The sequence below is a fragment of the Macaca mulatta genome, chromosome 2, assembly GCF_049350105.2.
Source record: "Macaca mulatta isolate MMU2019108-1 chromosome 2, T2T-MMU8v2.0, whole genome shotgun sequence".
NCBI lineage: Eukaryota > Metazoa > Chordata > Mammalia > Primates > Cercopithecidae > Macaca > Macaca mulatta.
The window spans coordinates 107,743,140-107,764,391 of NC_133407.1; the positions used below are offsets into that span (position 1 = coordinate 107,743,140).

A 21,252-nucleotide genomic window follows, 5' to 3' on the forward strand; every position below is an offset into this window, starting at 1 on the left:
CCCTCTCCATCCTGCTCCCTGCCCATCACTCCAGGCTCTGCCCCAGCTTCCCACCCTCTCTCCCCCACTCTATCTACCTGTGCAGATGGCCTGTCCCTGCAGATATCTACACCATCTCAGCCCGTGAGCGCTCCCCTGCCCACCCTTCACACTTTCAGAACTGCACACCCTGCTCAAACACACTGTGTGGCTCCCCAGGATGGAAGAAACAGTTGCAGCTCCTCAATGGGTCTCTTAAAAACCTCCCACTCCCACCTCACCTCTTCCTGCCCATATCTGCAGCTGGACCTGCTCGGCCAGCCAGCACCCTGACCTGCTCCATTTCAGCTTCTGGCCTCCATAGCTTTGCTCAAGCTGTTCCTGCCCTCCAGAATGCCCTCCCCATGCCTCAGGACCCAGTGGCTCCTCCTGTGCCCCACCTCAGCCCTCAGAGCCACGCACACAAACTCTGCAACTGCATTGCATGGAGCTCTGACCCAGGGGAACTTGTCCTTAGCTCCAGGCCTGCAAAGGAAAGCAAGAGGGAGCATTTTACATGGGAGAAGTCACTTGAGTGGCTGGGGGAGAGGCACGGAGCTGGGAAAGAGCAGATGTGAGAGTAGTCCTTGAGTCAGAAGGCACTAGAGATGGTGAGGGAGCAGATAAGGTGGCCCGGGGCAGAGGACTGGGTCTCTCCCTAAACGCCCCGTCCTTTAGCCACACCTGAAGACGCATACCCAGCAGCTGGGGGGAAAGGGAAGGACGGCGCCTGGATGCCCCTGGACAGGAGGGTGCTTGGCTCAGGCCACCCCCAGCCCTGGTAGGAGTGTGTTGTCAGTAGGACCCTGCAGCCATCTGCAGCCTGGGAGGCCCTAGCAGGGCTTGCCCAGACTCTGCTTGCATGCCTGCAGTGATGGAGCCCTCACTCACTCACCAGGCAGCTCACAAGGTGGGGTGCAGCTCTGAACAAGCAAAACCTCCTCCGAATGGAACTGAAATCTGCCCCTGGGGCTCCCCACTGAGCTCCCCACTGACCCCATGGTCCCTGCGGGATAGCCCCTGCCAGACCCTGTGTCTCCTCCTCCAGACCTGGCAGCCTCAGGACACTCAGCTCTTCCCCAGATATCACCTCCTTGGGGCACAACTCTCAGATGACCTTGATATGGTTTGACTGTGTCCCCACCCAAATCTCATCCTGAATTGTCGTTCCCATAATCCCCATGCGTTGTAGGAGGGACCAGGTGGGAGATAATTGCATCACAGGAGTGGTTTCCCCCACATTGTTCTGTGGTAGTGAATAAGTGTCACAAGATCTCATGGTTTTATAAGGGGTTTCCTTTTTGCTTGGCTCTTATTCTCTCTTGTCTGCCACCATGTAAGATGTGCCTTTCCCCTTCCCCCGTGATTCTGAGGCCTCCCCAGCCATGTGGAACTGTGAGTCCATTAAACATCTTCTAAATTACCCAGTCTTGGGTATGTCTTTATCAGCAGTGTGAAAACAGACTAATACAGACCTGGAACCCCCTCACCCTTCCCTCATCTCTGCCCCAAACAGGCCACTTCCCCCTGACATAAATTCTGCCTGGGAGACATGAAAACCTGAGATTTGGGCTTTACTCAAAACATCACCCTATCAGAGCCACAATGCAGCAAGTTCAGCTCACCTGAGTGGAATCTCAGACCAAACCCCCAGGAGCAAGTCAGCTGAATGCATGGCCTGGGCACTCTCCCTGCCCAGGCCTGACAGCTTTTGTCTCTATGGTCTGTGATCCCCAAGGACACTCAACTCCCAAGATCCCCCCAGTTCCCACTCCTGCCACTGGGGGCAGAATGTGAATTCCATGACCAAATAGCCCCTCTCTTCACAGTTGTGTGGCTAAAGAATCTCTCCACCTATGACCCTCCATCTCCTCATCCTTTAGGGAGTGGAAGAATGAGATCACCCACAGATCCCTACTCATTCCACTTCCATCCTCCCTACCCTTTCCCTACCAAACACACAAACATATTCTGGCCTGGGGAGAAGTTACTGTTTTATTAACTGCAAGGCCCCTGTCATCCAACACAGGGCACCAGGTCCACGTGAAGGGGGGCCACACCCACTGTCGGTTGCGTTTTCAGATTAGAGATCCTGAGAGCTCAAACTGATAACTGTCTTGGAAATGGGCAACAAGGCCAACTTTAATAGGAAACTGCTGCCCAGGTTTTTTCATACATCCACTGTCAGCAGAAGAGGCCCTGCCAGGCCACAGGGCAGAGCACTGAGCCATGCTGTCCCACAAAGGCTCTAGGTGGCCTGTCCAGGGGATTTGTTGCCCTAGAGACTCTGCTGGTGTACACTGAGCCCTGATCCCCACCCCAGGGTGAACTCAGATTCCTGCTGCAGGCTGGGCTTGTATCCCTCTGGGCAGCTCTATGACACTTGCTGGGGTTCTTGTGGGTTGGAGGAGCATGAGGCTTAAGAGCCCAAGCCAGGTTAGGACTGGAGGCCCTGGTCCCAGTCACTCTGCCCAAGAGACCCACAGCCCCTGCCTCCAAGTCCCAGGGCCCAGATGACCTTGCAGGCTCCGGCCCTCCCTCTGTCCTCCAGCCTGGCCTGCTCTCCATTGTTTGCTGACCATGTGGCCATGCACAGGTGGATGTCCTGGAGCACGTCATGAGTGCCCACCAGCAGTGACACCAAGGACTTCATCAAGGCCACCCTGCAAGGGGCACAGGGAGTGCACACCCGTCCTCCTGCCCACCCTGTGGAGCTGTTGGGCCCTGCCCTCTGCCACCCTCAGAAGCAGCCAGGCCCTCAGGATCAGCTGACCCCAGCCCGGGGCTGACCTCCATGCTGCCTCTTGTTCCCAGTGCTTTGTCACAGCCTGTAGGTTGAGCAGGCTTGACAGACTGGCTTGCTCACTCCCATATTGTGCAGGGAGGGAAACAGAGGCCAAGGTAGGTAGAATCCTGCCGAGGTCACAGGACGTAGTGGCTGCAGATTTGAGGCTGGATCCCAGGCCCGTGCCCCCAGCTCAGAAGGATCAGGGTCTTCCATGGGCCCATTTCCTGGAATAATATAGAAGCCCTAGTCGGAAAGAGACATGGAGCCATCCTAACCTTTGACCTCTGACCTGCCCCACCTAGGATGAAAGGCTCTGGAGGCCTGGGTTCGGCCAAGAATCAGATGAAACCTGGGAGACACCTGGGTGTGATGATTGCGGGGCTGGGCTGGTGTAGCCTGCTGAGGGGCATGGGAGGGTGTTTCTCCACCAGGACTCTGTGGTTAGGCACCCATGAGCCAGGAGCACCAGGGCCTCCTCTTTTGGGTAGCTCTGCTCTTCCTCGCCCTCAGAAGTCCACTTCGTTGGTACCCAGCAACTCAAGCTCCTCGTGGCAGGGAACAGTGCTCCACTGGCAAAGCCAAGGATGCACACTGCAAGGCTGGCCAAGTCTCAGCTGCGTGTCAGATTCTGGCCACACCCACCTGGCATTGCTCTGCATGGCCCACTCCCCTCCGGTGTTCCTGGTGTACTTCAAGTCCATCCTGATGACACACTTCACCTGGAGCTGCTCCGGTACAACTTGGAGCCACCCAGCACCTGTTCAGGGACACAAGTGGGGCTTTTCCAGCAGCTTCTCCTCAAACCAGGTCATTCTGTGTCCCCAGGTCAAGTCTGCGTCCTTCCCCCAGGACACACTCCTGTACCCGCAAGGCTTCCTCCAGCCCTTGGCCAGCCTGATCAAGGAGGGCCAGGTCTGTGATGGGGCTGCTTCCCACACTGCCTGAGTCACTCCATGCCTGGAGGGCTGAGAGGCAGTACCCAGAGAAAGCACAGAGCTGGGGACAGGGGTGACCCGGCCTAAAAGGGTGGTGTCCACTGCTGGCTTCCTCTAGCCTCAGGCTGTCTCAAAAGGGAGCTCCATGCAGGGCCCCAGCCCCTCCCTGCCCTGGATGCTGTCCTCAAGCCCAGCAGGCCCCAGGCTGTGCCCCAGGGACACTGGGCCTGCAGGTCCGTCATCCTGGCTTGTTCCCATTCCCACCCAAGGAGGTCTGGCTCTGGCTGGAAACTAAACATATTGCTTTGACACCAATGTCAGAAGCCCAAAGAATTAAGAGTAAAATACCAAGACGGTTTGGTATTTTAAAGGAAAGTAAAGGAAGCTCTAGGAAATGGTATGTCAAAATCTAAGTAAAATTTTACTGGGTTTGAAAGCATTGGGCACGTTCCTGTGAGACCCCCAGGGTGAGGCCTGTGCTTCCAGGGAAGGCAGACGGGGCCCGCAGAGCCTGGCCACAGGTGGCTCAGGAAGGTGCTTAAAGAGTGTGGCCAAATTTTCTTTAGATTCAAAAGGAAAACCAGTTATTCCCAGTAAGGACATTTTTCAGCTTGCAGGTGAAGTCCCAGGGTGCAGAAGGGCTGAGAGGAGAGGTCAAGATTGGTGGCTGAGGGGCTGGTCCCAGGGGCCCGAGTATGGGCAGAGTCACTCCTGGTGATGAGATGGTAACAGGGATTGCTGAGAACGGTGGGGGGCTCCTCGCTCCTCCGGCTTTGGCCTGGCCCCAGGTCGGTGCAGATGGGCGGGGGCTACCTGAGCCTAAGTCTTTCAGAGAAGCCTTAGATGGAGGTGCAGGGGCAGGCCTCTGTGCAGGCGGGCCCTGGGGACTGCAAGGAGCCCCCTGCATGCTCCTGGGCCAAGATGGGGCCTTCTCTTGTGGGCTCCCAGGAGAAACAGCAGGTGCATCTGCCTTCTGCGGGGGGTAGGTGATTTCTCCGCTTATCTCGTTCACCCAGAAAAACACGTCTAGAGGTTTCTGCCCCTGTCCAAACTGACTTCTAGACATACCTAAAAGGGAGAAAAGTGACAACACAGGTGGTCCTTCCAGCCTCCAGATGTCCGGTGGAGGGTCAGGGGGAACTGCCAGGGCCTGGGCTTCCCTCAGCCTGAACCTCTTACTAGGGGACTCTCTCTCCTGGAGCGCCAAGCCTTCCCGGGACAGGGACAGGCCTAACTCGAGGCTCCAGATGAATTCTAGGGTCATTTTCTTCTTAAATGGTCTTTTCAAAATGTTTTAATCTTAACCAAGTATATACTAAGTATCCTTTACATCCTGACCTAGTTCAGAGATGTGTGTGTATACCAATAATTTCATGGAATGTAAATAGTTATATACAATAGTGTCTGATATTTTCAATTATTTTTTATGTAATTAAATCTACTATACTCCTTAAGAAAATGCCGATGGCCATGCGAATTTGTTTTGTAAGGAAAGCAGCAATGATGAACCATAGCTTGAAAAACACAGTCTTCAATTAAGGATGGAGAATCTGATACAAAAGACCAAAAAAAAAAAAAAATCACTCTTGCAAAGTTTACACAAACATGACTATGTGTGGTTAGCAGAATGGTCCCCCAAAGATGGCCCTGCCCTAATCCTTGGAACCCATAACTGTGTTTCATTATATGGCAAAAGGGACTTTGCAGATGTAATTAAAATTATGGACCTTAAACTAGGAATATTATCCTGGATTATCCACGTGGCCCAATCTAATCACTCGAGCCCTAAAAGGCAGAGAGCTTTCTCTGACTGGCGTCACAGAGATGCAGCAGCAGGAGAAGTGAGAGAGATTCTAAGCATGAGAAGGACTCAACCCACTGTTGGCTTGACGATGGAAAGGGCTTAATGGAAACTCTGTCAACAAAATGAGCTTGGAAGTGGATGTTCCCCAGAGCTCCCAATAAAAGCTGGAGGTAGACAAAACCTTGATGTGAATCTTGTGAGACCCTAAGCAGAGCCACGCTTGCTGACTTAGGGACTTCAGTGGTATGAGACAATAAATGGGTGTTGTGGCTGGTTCGGTGGTTCATACCTATAATCCCAACACTGGGAGGTAGGAGGATCGCTTGAGCCCAGGAGTTCCAGATCAGCTTGGGCAACATAGGGAAACTCATCTCTACTACCACTACTACTACTAATAATAATATAAATAAATTAGCTAGGTGTGGTGGCATCCACCTGTGGTCCTAGCTATTCAGGAGGCTGAGGTAGGAGAATCCCTTGAGCCCGGGGTGGTCAAGGCTGCAGTAAGCTGAGATTATACCACTACGCTCCATCCAGCCTGGATGTCAGAGGGAGACCTCGTCTCTAAATAAATTAATAAATAAATAATAAATAAATGGGTGTTGTATTGAGCAGCTACACCTGTGGTCATTTGTAAGAATAAATCATTTCCTGGCCGGGCACGGTGGCTCAGGCCTGTAATCCCAGCACTTTGGGAGGCTGAGACGGGTGGATCATGAGGTCAGAGATTGAGACCATCCTGGGTGAAACCCCATCTCTACTAAAAAATACAAAAAAAAATTAGCCGGGTGTGGTGGCGGGCGCCTGTAGTCCCAGCCACTTGGGAGGCTGAGGCAGGAGAATGGTGTGAACCCAGGAGGCGGAGCTTGCAGTGAGCCGAGATCACGCTACTGCACTCCAGCCTGGGCGCCAGAGCGAGGCTCCATCTCAAAAAAAAAAAAAAAAAAAAAGCAGTCATTCATTTTCTGTTCTTACAAATGGCCACAAAAGGAAACTTCTATGCCATGTGAACACGTTCTCAGGATCAGTACAGGAGGCAACCTGCAAGTCTGGGCAACTCTTCCTACTTTCTTTCTTTCCATCAAATTCCTTCACCTTCTTTAGAACGGACACAATGACTGTCAGTCCTGAGAAACTTCAAGGTGTGCTACCTAGAATATCAACCAGTTCAACCAGTAGCTGATCCTGACACCTGCGTCTTCCAGGAAGTTCTGATTTGCTCAGGCGGAGAGGATCTCCCCAGCATCCCCTGGTGGTTGGAAACAGGGGGCTCAGGGGCTCAACAGTTAGAGGCTGGCCAGGAGCTAGGGAACTGGATAGGTATGAAGGGTTTGAAGCTTACCTGTCGGAAGGTTCTGGGATGGAGGAGCCTGTGGAGGGAGCTTCAGAGAGCAGGAGGAACATTAGAAGGCTGGGCCCTCTGCAATCTAATCTTTATTGTGTAATGCGTTTCCCGCCCTATCCCAGCCTAGCTTCTGCCTGGCGATCTCAGACCCCTGCAGGGAAGCTCCCCACTCATCCCTGCGCCATCCTCGCTGTCACAGTGCCTGATGCCCCCAACCTGGAAGTGTGCCTGCCAATTGCCTTTCCCTGCCTGATTTCTAGCAGTCCCATCACATGGCTCCAAAAACAGCATCGGGGTTTTTTTCTAGAACCCAAATTTATAAACAAGGGGCAGCATCCTCTGACAGGGTTGGTTTGTGTTCAGTATAGTGGAAGCCAGGGCCACCTGGATTAGGAACATCTTGTGATCTGCTCCCTACTCCCCTGGGCCTGGCTTGCTGGGCCTCACACCCTGTCCACACCCTGCTCTCCCTGAGAATTAGATGCAGCCCCCATGTCACCAGCTGCTTACTGGGACTGCCCAGTCCAGGCCCACCTTGAATCCTCACCAGGTTCCCCACTCTGTGGACGCAGCAGCTGCTGTGTGTCCCATGGAGCCAGCCCATGGCGCTGGCAGAAGATGGAATGGTCGTCCTTCTGGGCTGGCCCCAGGTCACCCAAGCAGGCTTTTCTCCTCTCCTCACCTGCCTGGTGGTGCCCACCCGATGTGGGGCGGTCCATAGGGCTGCTGGAGCTGAGTGAGAGGGGCTCGCCCAGCAACCTTTTCCCGTTGGTGCTAGTAGCCTTGGGCCTTCCCAGAGACTGCTGCAGGCCTGTCCTTAGCATGAGGCCATTGCTAAGGTGAAGGAGGAGCCTCTGTCCTCTCTTCCCTCCCTGGCTCAGCTCGCCTACTCCCGCATTGTGCTTGGTGAGGCCAGGTGTGCTTCCTCCCTTCCTCCCCAGGGCCTCTCCCCTTCGGTCCACACAGGGGCAGTTTCCCCAGGAAACTCTAACTCATTCCATTACCTTCCCCCAGTTGATCTTGGAAACCCCCTTGCTGTGAATACTGGCAAGCTTAGGAGCTTATTCCTCCCACCACGTCATCCAGCTCTTGATCAGTGTGCTCTGAGGGCTTTGTCTTCCAAGCTTTTGACAACCCTGGATGCTGGTTAGTCTTTGGTTGGCCCCAAGACGCAGTGTCACACAAGCACCACCCTGTGGACACGCTGAAGTTCCCATGGAGTCTTTTCTATTGAAAACTTGGCCTCTTTCAGGCCAAACACTGGCTCCCTTTTTGTGCATAGCTTTCTAACTGGCACAATTTCCCCAAAGATAATTGAGAATTATAGTGATCACTTTGGGGAAACTCTGATATAGACAAAACAAAAACAAAGCAAAATTCTGAATATCCAAAGGTCTGCTGTCTTTAATTGGTATGAGGAGGCTCCTAAACACAATTTGGACTCAAAAAGTGCCTCTCTAAAATATTCTTTAGCTGTAACTAATATGAGCATCTTTTCCCTCATAAGCATCTTTTCTTTTCTTTGGTTTTTTTTTTTTTTTTTTTTTTTTTTTTTTTTGAGATGGAGTCTCACTCTGTCGCCCAGGCTGGAGTACAATGGCACCATCTCAGCTCACTGCAAACTCCTCCTCCCAAATTCAAGTGATTCTCCTGCCTCAGCCTCCTGAGTAGCTGGGATTACAGGCATGTACCACCATGCCCGGCTAATTTTTGTATTTTTAGTAGAGACGGAGTTTCATGATGTTGGCCAGGCTGGTCTCAAACTCCTGACCTCAGGTGATCCACCCAACTCAGCCTCCCAAAGTGCTAGGATTACAGGCATGAGCTACCGCGCCCAACCAAGCATCTTTAAATGTTGACATTTCCAATGCCCTTTCCACGTTTTGTGAAAGGCTTCAGGTCCAAAACTGTCCCTATGTTGGGTAAACAAAAAAAGTTGGCTGGCAAATCACTCTATTGTATAAACATCAATATTTGGCTAAACTTCTTTTTTTCTTTTTTTTTGAGATGGAGTCTCGCTCTGTTGCCCAGGCTGAAGTGCAGTGGCGCAATCTCGGCTCACTGCAAGCTCTGCCTCCCAGGTTCATGCCATTCTCCTGCCACAGCCTCCCCAGTAGCTGGGACTACAGGCGCCCACCACCACTTCCAGCTAATTTTTTTTTTTTTTTTTTTTTTTTGTATTTTTAGTAGAGACGGGGCTTTACCATGTTAGCCAGGATGGTGTTGATCTCCTGACCTCTTGATCCACCAGCCTCAGCCTCCCGAAGTGCTGGGATTATAGGGATGAGCCACCGCGCCCGGCCTTGGCTAAACTTTTTAAGGAGACTCTGGGTACCAAGAATAAAAGAACCCTCATGAGGAAAATCTTTGTCTTGTTTGCCTAAATGACAGATCATCTTGTTTCACAGGGAAGCATCACTTCCTTCCTTTCCATATGTTGGAGATTAATACATTCTGACTTTTAAAAAAGTTGTATGGCTTGATAGAATTGTCAAGAACTGAAATTATGTCAAAACCAGATATAGGACACTCTTGTGTGTGTTTTGTATATATGTCTAAACTTTCATCCCTCTTCTTACAGAGAAAAATGATCAGTTATTTGTCTAAAGCCAGCTCCTTCTCATTTTTATCTATCCCACTTCCTCTCCTTTTCCCTCTTTTGAAAACATGGAAGACTTAACAAAAATTACATTCAGCTGTTATGCATATATTCTAGGAATTTTTAGTTCAGGTAAAGTCTAAATTGTTTAAAGAAAAAAGTTATTGAACTATTTTTTTATGGACACTAAAAAATGTGTATTTCCCTGATAACCTTTTAAACTAGCTATGACATAAGAAAAGACGTCAACTTCAAAATAAAGGAAAACGTTACCATGATTCACTCTTTAATTATTAGTTTATCTTTTTAAACAAATGTTAGTACAATATTTTGGTTTATTCCGGACCAAAATTAGATTTCTCAAATTTCCTACATTAATTTTATGTATTTATTTATTTTTTGAGATGGAGCCTTACTCTGTCCCCAGGCTGGAGTGCAGTGGCACAATCTTGGCTCACTGCAACCTCCTCCTCTCAGGTTCAAGTGATTCTCCTGTCTCAGCCTCCTGAGTAGCTAGGATTACAGGTGTGTGCCACCATGCCTGGCTAATTTTTGTATTTTTAGTAGAGATGGGTTTTTGCCATGTTGGCCAGGCTAGTCTCAAACTCTCGACCTCAGGTGACCCACCCGCCTTGGCCTCCCAAAGTGCTGGGATTACAGGCGGGAGCCACAGCACCGGCCTACATTTATTTTATAAATGAAATGTTTTCATCATTTTCATAATTTATTTAAAATAAAAAATTTTGGTCTGGCATGGTGGCTCACATCTGTAATCCCAGCACTTTGGGAAGCCGAAGCAGGTGGATCACTTCAGGCCAGGAATTCAAGACCAGCCTGACCAATACAGTGAAATCCCATCTCTACACCAAAAATACAAAACTTAGCTGGGTGTCGTGGCACACACCTGTAGTTCCAGCCAATCGGGAGGCTGAGGCTCAAGAATTGCGTGAACCCAGGAGGCGGAAGCCTCAGTGAGCTGAGATGGTGCCACTGCACTCCAGCCTGGATGACAGAGCGAGACCCTTTCTCAAAAATAAATAAAATAAAATAAAATAACAGATCTAAATTCACCCTTAAAATATAGAGCACTCTCAAAAACTGAATTGACTTCACTCTCCCAGAAATCGAAGCACATATGACTAAAATAATTGCCCTCACCCAGGCAGGCCAACTTGTGAAAGTGAAGTATGTAGTTATGCTGTTGGTAAAGGGGCTTTTGCCCACAAATTCAGAATGCTTAGAGAACCCCAGGGGAGGAGCTCAGTGGGTGGAGTCTCCAGGGATTTGTTGGAGGCTGTTGGGAGAGCAGGAGTGAGCGCTCTAATTGGCTGGGACCTCAATGTCACAAAGGTCAGGGGCAGCTGCCAGAGAATGAAGCAGAGGGCTGTGGGGTGAAGGGACTGCCAGTCTTCCGCCACTCCTTTTTGTGGTCCTTCCCTTCGCTGCCTTCCTTCTCCCAGACACACTGGGCATCCAGTTCCAATCCAAAGGCTGCCCCTTTGACCAGGCCATCTCCTCCACCTCACATCAGACGGTCAATCAGCTGCTCAGACCTCTAAACCTCAGTAACCTAGCAGGTAAGGACTTTCAGATTTCACCAGGAAGGATTATCTCTTCATATCTTATGAAAGTAATAGAACCAGCCGGGTGCAGCGGCTCATGTCTGTAATCCCAGCACTTTGGGAGGCTGAGGCTGGTGGATCACTTGAGATCAGGAGTTTGAGACCAGCCTAGCCAACAAGGTGAAACCCCATCTCTACTAAAAATACAAAAAAATTAGCCAGTCGTGGTGGCGCACGCCTGTAGTCCCAGGTACTTGGGAGGCTGAGGCAGGAGAATCACTTGAACCCAGGAGGCGGACGTTGCAGTGAGCCAAGACCACATCATTGCACTCCAGCCTGGGCAACAAGAGTGAAACTCTGTCTCAAAACATAATAAATAAAAACTAATAGAATCTATAAATTCATAGGAAATGGCCCTTGGCAAACGTGTGTCAGGAGAGAATGACTTGAAGGTGTCCACCGTTGTTTCTTACTGAAGGTTTGTTCAAACGTAAAAATTCACTTGGGACAGCTTATGAGTCCTCTCCTACTCTTGGAAAACCTTTTAAAGTGTCTGACAAAGTCTGTACCCCTGGGGCATTGATTAGTTTGTTGAAGTCCACAGACCACACAGTTTCTTGGAAGGTGTGCAGCGTGAGGGTGCATTCCTCTATTGCCCACTGATGGAGAACTCACTTAGGCTGTCTTTCCTCTCCTTCAGATGCCTAGAAGTCAATTGGGGTCAAGGAACAAGCCTCTACTCACATGCATTTGGGCAAATGAAGTCACAGAACAAATAACCTACCCTGCATCCAGGTTAGATCCTCCTGCACCATTTCCTGCTTCTCTACGGAGCCTGCAATGTGGACCCCTGTCTGGATGTGGGGCTGGGGAGGTGGCTGTTCCCTGTCCCAGAGGCCCATCTGGTGTTCCCACACAGGCACTGAGTCCAGGGACACCCTCTGCTGCTGCCTCACCTGAGAGAAAGTGGCCCAAGAAGCATTGGCCCAGTGCCTGTTGATGCCAGGAGCCCTCTGCCACAGCCTGACACAAGCATCCTGCACTCTCCCCTTCCAGCCCCTCCCCGAAAGCGTGGGCCACAGGTACCACTCCTATGCCACTGAGCCCCACGTCCCATCCCCCAAGCCACGCCCGCCCAGCCCCAGAGCTTTCCTACATTTATGATTTGTCCAAAAAGGTGACATCCTTCAGCCCCCAGAAGGTCATCCTCCAGGCTATGACCATCACACAGGATGTCTTGCACGGGGTCCTCATGGGCCTTCAGCCCAGCACAAATCGTGGTCTGGTTTGACCTTTGAAATATCTCAACATCTAAAATTCAGAGCTTTTTTGGAATATTTATCATTTTCCATAGATATAATTCTTTCAAATAAATTCCTTAGAAAACAATATCCAGTGTTTCATTCTTTGTGCTAACATGTGTTTTTTCCATTTTGGAGATGAAAAATGTCATTAGAAATAAAAATTCGGCCGGGCGCAGTGGCTCAAGCCTGTAATCCCAGCACTTTGGGAGGCCGAGACGGGTGGATCATGAGGTCAGGATATCGAGACCACCCTGGCTAACATGGTGAAACCCCGTCTCTACTAAAAAATACAAAAAACTAGCCAGGCGAGGTGGCGGGCGCCTGTAGTCCCAGCAACTTGGGAGGCTGAGGCAGGAGAATGGCGTGAACCTGGGAGGCGGAGCTTGCAGTGAGCTGAGATCGCGCCACTGCACTCCAGCCTGGGCAGCGACAGAGCAAGACTCCGTCTCAAAAAAAAAAAAAAAAAAAAAAGAAATAAAAACTCAACAGACAGATTAAACATCAGATAAGATGCAGTTAGCAGGCCAGGCACAGTGGAGGTTGCAGTGAGCTGAGATTGCGCCACTCCAGCCTGGGCGATAGAGCAAAACTCCATCAACCACACACAAAAAAGGTAAGATGCAGGTAGCAGAGGTGTCAAGCAAACTCGAACAAGATCTGAAGTGCAATGTTCCTTAAGGAGTCCAGAGATAGGAGACAGGACATTTGAAGGAAAAGTTCCAACAAAGCACAGACAGGCTCTAGGAGATCACACAGGGAAAGGGGAGGCTACATCCAAGAGATAAAGCTGAGAATTCCCCAAAACTGATGGAAGACAGGAATTCTCAGAGTGAGGGATGCCACTGAATCCCACAGAAGATAACTGAAAACATCCACACTTAGTTACATTGTAGCAAAACCATGAAACACTGAAGACAAATCTTGAAAATTGCTAGAGAAAATACCTGATGACTTGAAATTAAAAATGATAAAGTTTAATGGAATAAAACCAGGGCAACAGAGCAAGACTCTGTCTCAAAAATAAAATAAATAAAATAAAATAAAGCAGTGTTCCTTAATCTTGGCACTCTTGATATTTGGGACTGGATAATTCCTTGTTGTTGAGACAGCACTGGGTAGTGTAGAATGTTTAGCAGTATCCCTGTTCTCAAGATGGGGAGGCTGGCACCTCATGTAAAATGTTTGGCCAGGTTGCAGCCTGCATTAGCTTGGAGGGTGGATCGCAATTTGACCAAATCTGTGGCATTAGGAACTAACTGCGAGAATCCAGAATGCTGGTTTTTTGGCTCCTCCTTGGCTGCTTTTAACAAAGTCCTGTGAGAAACGTGGTCTCTGGCTGGAGCTTGCCAGTGTGCAAGGAGAGGTGGTAGGACCCAGAGTGCTGCTAATGTAGGTAACCCCTGACTGGCCTGCCACACACAAACAGTTGAATAATTTGGTGCCTTGAAAGTTTGAAAAAAAGTCAGCCACTCTATACACCCCAGCCAAGGCAGTTGTGGGCTGTGGCTCTGAAGAGGCAGCCTTTGTAGGAGATAGCCTTGGTGATGCTAGCAAAGACAAGATTTGGGGTGTTGCTTTTCATAGCAAACCTATGATATTAGCAAACGTGGAGAGATCTGGCACAATCAAGCATTGCTAAAAGGAACTCCAAGGCCTGCTACAAATTTCATAGAACTGGACATAGGCCATCCCCAGTGAGCCAGGACAAAAACTAGGCAGAGCCCAGTGTCCACAAAGAGTGGGCTGGATGGCTGAGTGTGGTGGCTCATGCCTATAATCCCAGCACTTTGGGAGGCCAAGGTGGGTGAATCACCTGAGGTTAGCAGTTTGTGACCAACCTGGCCAACATGGTGAAACCCTGTCTCTACTAAAAATACAAAAATTAGCCGGGTATGGTGGCGCATGCCTGTAATCCCAGCTATTTGGAAGGCTGAGGCAGGAGAATCACTTGAACCTGGGATGTGGAGGTTGCAGTGAGCCGAGATATTACCACTATACTCCAGTTTGGGTGACAGAACGAGACTCCATCTCAAAAAAGAAAAAAAGAAAAGAAAAGAAAAGAGAAAAGAAAGGTATCTCTAGTGCCTTCTGACTCAAGAAAAGAAAGGGTTGAGACCGCCAACCCTTCAACCAGGCCTGTACACACGCCCAAGAGGTGGTCTTTTGACATCAGAGGGCCAAAAACTCCACCCTCAGATCATGTTAATGCCACCATTTTCTGTACATATGTCCTATGAACCCCAATTATGACTGCATTTTTTCCCACTGCCAATCACCTTTCCCCGTGCCTTAGACCACCCTACTTCTCTAACCTATAAATCTCTCTAAGCCTCATCTTTGCGGAGGTGGATTTGACAGCCATTCTCCCATCTCCTCACTGGACAGCCTTGTGAATAATTCTTCTCTCTTTTGCAAAACCCATGTCACAGTGATTGATTTACTGTGTGAGAACAGAACAAACCTGGGCCTGGCTCAGTAACAACTGCAAACCAGTTGCCAGATGTATTATTTGCTCAGCACTGAAACCACATGTGGAAACAGCACCTGCACTTGGAGTCACTACTCAATTAAGTTTACAATTAATCCACTTGTCATTCTCCAAGATCCATCTGTCTTCTGCACAGGCTGAGTAGGTGAGCTAAGCAGGGATGTATGCCCAAGTCTTTGATGGTGGCACTAATCTCAACAATCTCTCCAGGAATGTGGTATTAGTTTGCTTTACTATTTTTGTGAATGAGGCAGCTCTAGTGGCTTCTACTTGGCCTTTTCTACCAGAATTACTTTTACTGTATGGATCAGGGAACCAATGTGGGATTCTGCCCATTGTTGACTATGTCTATTCTAATTATGCATTCTAGAACCACGGAAATAACCATAGGATGGGTTCAGGAATCTACTCGATATACTGTGAGATGAATCTGAGCCAAAAAGTCCATTGATCACCTGACCTCCATACACTCATACTCTGAGGAACCATGGTGGCATTTTGAGTCTCCTGTAATTACTGCTAGTTCAGAACTAGAAGCTGGTTATCCCAGAAAAGTCTAATTATTTGCCCTTCTCAATGCACAATCACTCTGATAAATGGCCTTGGGTGCCTTTGGGGAGGCCTAGGAAGATGGAAAGTATAAATTATTGTCAGTGCAGCAGGGTCCTGCTTCGAAGGGACCGGGCCTATCCTTTATTCAAGAAGCTGTGGGTCTGTGAACTAGATCAAGACTTGGAATTGATTGAGGGATTATAACTGTGTGTTGGTAATTTGGGTCAGACTTCTCTATTCACCAGACCTGGAGCTTTCCTACTTATTGGGATCAAGTAAAACTTTAGTAGGCAGCCAGTCCATCCATTTCAGTTCTCAGGACACTATGATCAGCAGGCCAACATCACAGATCTCTGTGGGTGACACCATTCAGGGTCCTGCTTTGGCTGCACTGTCCATGGCAGTCACCACACCGACCGGGTTTTTGGTGACTAAGTGTTATCTTATGGTCCCTGCCTCCTCAGGATTCCATCAGCCCCACTGCACTTCAGGGAGCATTTCCCACTGTAATGTGGCCTGTGTAGAATACTGGCACTCTCTACATGAATTTATTTCTCATAGTCTTAATGAAAGGAGTGTCCTCTGGACCCTCCCTGGGTTCGTGAGCAGGTATTTACATGATAAATACACTCAAGCATTTTTATCTCCCTAAGCGTTTACATATCTTCCTCTACAGTATACCAAGGAAGTTCTGGCATTTCAACTCATTTAGTGCAGGTTATGTCTGGATCCGTATTTTTTTTTTTTCTTTTGGAGACAAGTTCTCACTATATTGCCCAAGCCAGTCTCAAACTCCTGTCCTCAAGCAATCCTCCCACCTCAGTCTCCCAAGCTGGGATTATAGTGGGTCCGTATCTCAACAACTCACAAGCAAATGTAGAGAGCCATTCTCAGCTTCTCAAGTTAAAACAATGAACCACAAATCTCTGCTTAATTATCCCGTATCAAAGAATTCAGCTTGATCTGACTTTATATTCCTTCCATGATGATCCTGCATCCTTGTTACTGAAAAAGGTTCCCGATCCAGACCCCAAGAGAGGGTTCTTGGATCTTGCACAAGAAAGAATTCAGGGCGAGTCCATAAAGAGAAAGCAAGTTTATTAAGAAAGTAAAAGAATAAGGCCGGGCGCGGTGGCTCAAGCCTGTAATCCCAGCACTTTGGGAGGCCGAGACGGGCAGATCACGACATCAGGAGATCAAGACCATCCTGGCTAACACGGTGAAACACCGTCTCTACTAAAAAAATACAAAAAACTAGCCGGGCGAGGTGGCGGGCGCCTGTAGTCCCAGCTATTCGGGAGGCTGAGGCAGGAGAATGGCATAAACCCGGGAGGCGGAGGTTGCAGTGAGCTGAGATCCGGCCACTGCACTCCAGCCCAGGCTACAGAGCGAGGCTCCGTCTCAGAAAAAAAAAAAAAAAAAAAGTAAGTAAAAGAATAAAAGAATGGCTACTCCATAGAGCAGCCCCGAGGGCTGCTGGTTGTCCACTTTTATGGTTTCTTGATGATATGCTAAACAAGGGGTGGATTATTCACACCTCCCCTCTCTAGGCCATATAGGGTAACTTCCTGACGTTGCCATGGCATCTGTAAACTGTCATGGCACTGGTGGGAGGGTAGCAGTGAGGATAACCAGAAGTCATTCTCATCACTGTCTTGGTTTTGGTGGGTTTTAGCTGGTTTCTTTACTGCAACCTGTTTTATCAGCAAGGTCTTTATGGCCTGGATCTCGTGCCAATCTCCTATCTCATCCTGTGACTTAGAATGCCTTAACCATCTGGGAATGCAGCCCAGTAGGTCTCGGCCTCATTTTGTTACAGGAAAGGGGTCCCGATCCAGACCCTAAGAGAGAGTTCTTGGATCTTGTGCAAGAAAGGATTCAGGGCGAGTCCGCAGTGCAAAGCAAAAGCAAGTTTATTAAGAAAGTAAAGTGGTGAAAGGACAGCTACTCCATAGACAGAGTAGGATGGAGTAACCTCTAACCTGAGGTCAGTCAAGTGTCCTTGCCTTTTATTAAGAGGGGCCTCTAACCCACTCTGTCTTAGGAGAAACTCTAACTCCCCCCTAAGTTGGGCCTCTAACCCAATCCCATTCTTTACTCGAGTACCCCATCACTTAGCCAAAGTCATCCAATCAGTGCTGCTGTCTATTTCCTTGGGGTTGGGGAGATTTCTTCAGTATCATCCTTTCTGTGGTTTGCCAGAAATATGTTATAGGACCCCAACACTTAACGCAAAGGTAGCCCTTGGGGTCAGGGTTTCCACACTATAGTCCCTTCTGTGGTCACCAGAAATGTGTTACAGGAAAGGGGTCCCAATTCAATCCTAGAGGCTACGAATGCCTAACTTTCTGAGAATGCAGGCCAGCAAGTCTCAGCCTCATTTTCCTAGCCTTCACTCAAAATGGAGTCGCTCTGGTAAAAGTCGCTCTGACACTTTTACCCAGCCCTCATTCAACATGGAGTTGCTCTCATTCCAATGCTTCTGACACTATCTCTACAGATTCCCCAGGTTTCTGTAAAACTTGGCGAAATTACGCAATTTGGAGAGTATTGTATCTCCTCAATCACATTCTGCACTTCTCTTTTCTTTTTTTATTGAGACAGTCTCACTCTGTCGCCCAGGCTGGAGTGCAGTTTGGGATCTCGGCTCACTGCAACTTCCACCTCATGGGTTCAAGTGATTCTCCTGCCTCAGCCTCCCCAGTAGCTAGGATTACAGGCACGCACCACCACACCCGGCTAATTTTTGTATTTTTAATAGAGACGGGGTTTCACCATATTGGCCAGGCTGGCTGGTCTCAATCTCCTGACCTCGTGATCTGCCCACCTTGGCCTCCCCAAGTGTTGGGATTACAGGCGTAAGCCACCGTGCCCAGCCTGCACTTCACTCTTTGAGGCCTTACTGGTACTAGAACACGAATCAAGTTGTAGTTTGCTCTAGGTTTAAAAGCAAAAAAGGGGCTGGGAGCGGTGACTCACACTTGTAATCCCACCATCTTGTGAGGCTGAGGTGGTAGGATCCCGAGGTCGGAAGTTTAAGACCAGCCTGGGCAACATAGGAAGACCCTAACTCCACAAAAAATTAAAAATTATTATTATATATTTTTTGAGACAAAGAGTCTTACTCTGTCGCCCAGGCTGGAGTGCAGTGGGGCGATCTCGGCTCACTGCAACCTCTGCCTCCCGGGTTCAGCCATTCTCCTGCCTCAGCCTTCCAAGTAGCTGGGACTACAGGAGCCTGCCACCACGCCCGGCTAATTTTTTTGTATTTTTAGTAGAGATGGGGCTTCACCGCATTAGCCAGGATGGTCTTGATCTCTTGACCTCATGATCCGCCCGCCTCGGCCTCCCAAAGTGCTGGGATTACAGGCGTGAGCCATCGTGCCCAGTCAAAAAATGTATTTTTTTAAAGGAGTCCAGGCATGGTGGCTCACACCTGTAATCCCAGCACTTTGGGAAGCTGAGGCAGGTGGGTCACTTGAGACCAGGAGTTCAAGACCAGCCTGGGTAACATGACCAAACCTTGTCTCTACAAAAATACAAAAATTAGCTGGGCGTGGTGGTGCACACTTGTAGTCCCCGCTAGTCAGAAGGCTGAGGCTGGAGAATCGCTTGAGCCTGAGAAAGTGGAGGTTGCAGTGAGCTGAGATCGTGCCACTGCACTCCAGCCTGGGTGAGAGCTTGTCTCAAAAAAAAAAAAAAAAAAAAAAGGCAAAACGCAAAAAGTGGTGGGCATAGGTCCTGAGCAATGTCAGCAGACTTTTGGAAGACATATACCTCAGGGAAGGCCATTACATGTTCTTCAGGCAAAAGGTGGTTAACCAACATTCGAAGTTTCATTGTGACCCTCCCTTCTACTCCCTGCCCCAGCATTAGTAGCTGGGACCCCTCCACAGAAGCATGGATCCAAAGGCCACAGAGCCCCTCCCTGAGCACAGACACTATGTCAGTACAGCAGTCCACCCCTCCTCCATAGATCTGAGTTCAGCTCCACAAGGCCCCTCTTACAATCTCCTACCTTTCAACAATTCTAGCGAATTCTCTGTTCCTGCTTTGCACGTTGCTCCATATGAGGTGGGATCAACAAAACTGGTTAGGATGTTGAAACTGATGACACTGCAGACACCAAGAGGTTACGAAAACATTTACTATTCACATGAGGCTTTCTAAGGAAAGCAAAGAGGGCACCCACGCCAGTCAGTTGGGCTTCAGTGAAAGGAGGGGCAAGTGGCTCTGGTTTTTATTATGGTTATGAAAGCTCGGTGCATTTGTGAGTCAGGGTTTGCACAGTTTGAACTTCCCCTCTGGCGCAAAGAGGAAGTGCCTGGGCTTTCTTATCAGCTTGTCCAGATCCGGGCAAATTAAGGGGGAAGAGCTTGAAAGCTGTTAGCAGAGAAACATCAAACATGGGGAGACTCTATTCCAGCTCCCCCAGTCCTGGGGTGGCGCCTGCTTAGCAGTTGCTACCTCCAAGACACCTTGCCATTTTCTTCTTGCCTTTTTAGCTACTTAAATATATACACTTCTTTGTAAGTTCTCTGCTAAAATAACTGGTGTGGTTTCTGGCAACTAAAACCTGGCTGATAAAAAATCTCCTTGCTGTTCTTAGCAGGGTTAGCATTAACTTTAAAAGGTGTGGTAGCTGGCATACAAATATTTACTCTCCTTTTCCTCATCTAATAAAGTAGAATGACTGAAAAGCATCTCCACTCTCCAGATCCCATTTCTTCATTAAAATTATGAGTTTATAGCTTCTGGCTTCACTTGTTACTTATTAAGCAAAATTCAGAAGATTTAGGCAAGGAAGAGCTTATAATTTCCTATAAAGTGCATGTCTTGGTGATTGTGTGTCAGTATATAGAGAACATTCTCATTTTCAAAAAAACTGTGGCCTGGTATTCCATCATAGATGTACTAGAGTTACTTAAGCATTCCTTTACTGACAGCCATTTGTATTGCTCCTGTTACCAGAAAGCGGTCGTGATCCAGTCCCCAACAGAGTTCTTGGACCTTGCTCAAGAAAAGAATTCGGGCGAGTCCACAAAGTCAAAGTAGTTAATATTAAGAAAGTAAAGAAATAAAGAATGGCTACTCCATAGGCAGAGTAGCCCCAAGAGCTGCTGGTTGCCTATTTTTATGGTTATTTATTGATTATATGCTAAACAAGGGGTATATTATTCATAAGTTTTCTGGGAAAGGTGTGAGCAATTACCAGAACTGAGGGTTCATCTCCTTTTTAGACCACATAGGGTAACTTCCTGATGTTGCCATGGCAATTTTTTTTTTTTTTTTTTTTTTTTTTTTTTGAGACAGAGTCTTGCTCTGTCACCCAGGCTGGAGTGCAGTGGCACCATCTCGGCTCACTGCAACCTCCCACTCCCAGGTTCAAGAGATTTTCCTGCTTCAGCCTCCCGAGTAGCTGGGATTACAGGCGCGTGCCACCATGCCCAGCTAATTTTTGTATTTTTCAGTAGCGACAGGGTTTCACCATGTTGGCCAGGCTGGTTTCTATCTCCTGACCTCATGATCTGCCCTCCTTGGCCTCCTAAAGTGCTGGGATTACAGGCTTGAGCCACTGCGCCAGGCCTGCCACGGCATTTGTAAACTGTCATGGTACTGGTGGGAATGTCTGTTAGCATGCTAATACATTGTAATTACAGTATAATTACAGCAGTGAGGACAACCAGAGGTCACTTTCATTGCCATCTTGGTTTTGACCGGCTTCTTTACCACATGCTGTTTTATTGGCAAGGTCTTTATGACTGTATCTTGTGCTGACCTCCTATCTCATCACATGACTTGGAATGCCTAACCTTCTGAGAATGCAGCCCAGTACGTCTCAGCCTTATTTTACCCA

At 48.7% G+C, this 21,252-nt stretch overlaps 1 protein-coding gene across 2 annotated transcripts; it reads right to left on the reverse strand.

The window, feature by feature from the left end:
* Positions 1–4,008: 4,008 nt before the first annotated feature.
* On the reverse strand, positions 4,009–20,677 carry C2H3orf86 (chromosome 2 C3orf86 homolog). Of its 2 annotated transcripts, none has more exons than XM_077989866.1 (2): positions 19,414–20,677; positions 4,009–4,809 (listed from the first exon to the last, which is right to left on the reverse strand). In XM_077989866.1, exon 2 carries the CDS (start codon positions 4,805–4,807, stop codon positions 4,310–4,312), a length of 498 nt encoding a protein of 165 aa, XP_077845992.1. In that variant the 5' UTR covers positions 4,808–4,809; positions 19,414–20,677; the 3' UTR covers positions 4,009–4,309.
* Positions 20,678–21,252: the final 575 nt, after the last annotated feature.

Excerpts from the sequence above, each read along its gene's own strand:
- C2H3orf86 (XM_077989866.1), bottom strand. The coding sequence starts at position 4,807 with ATGTCTAGAAGTCAGTTTGGACAGGGGCAGAAACCTCTAGACGTGTTT.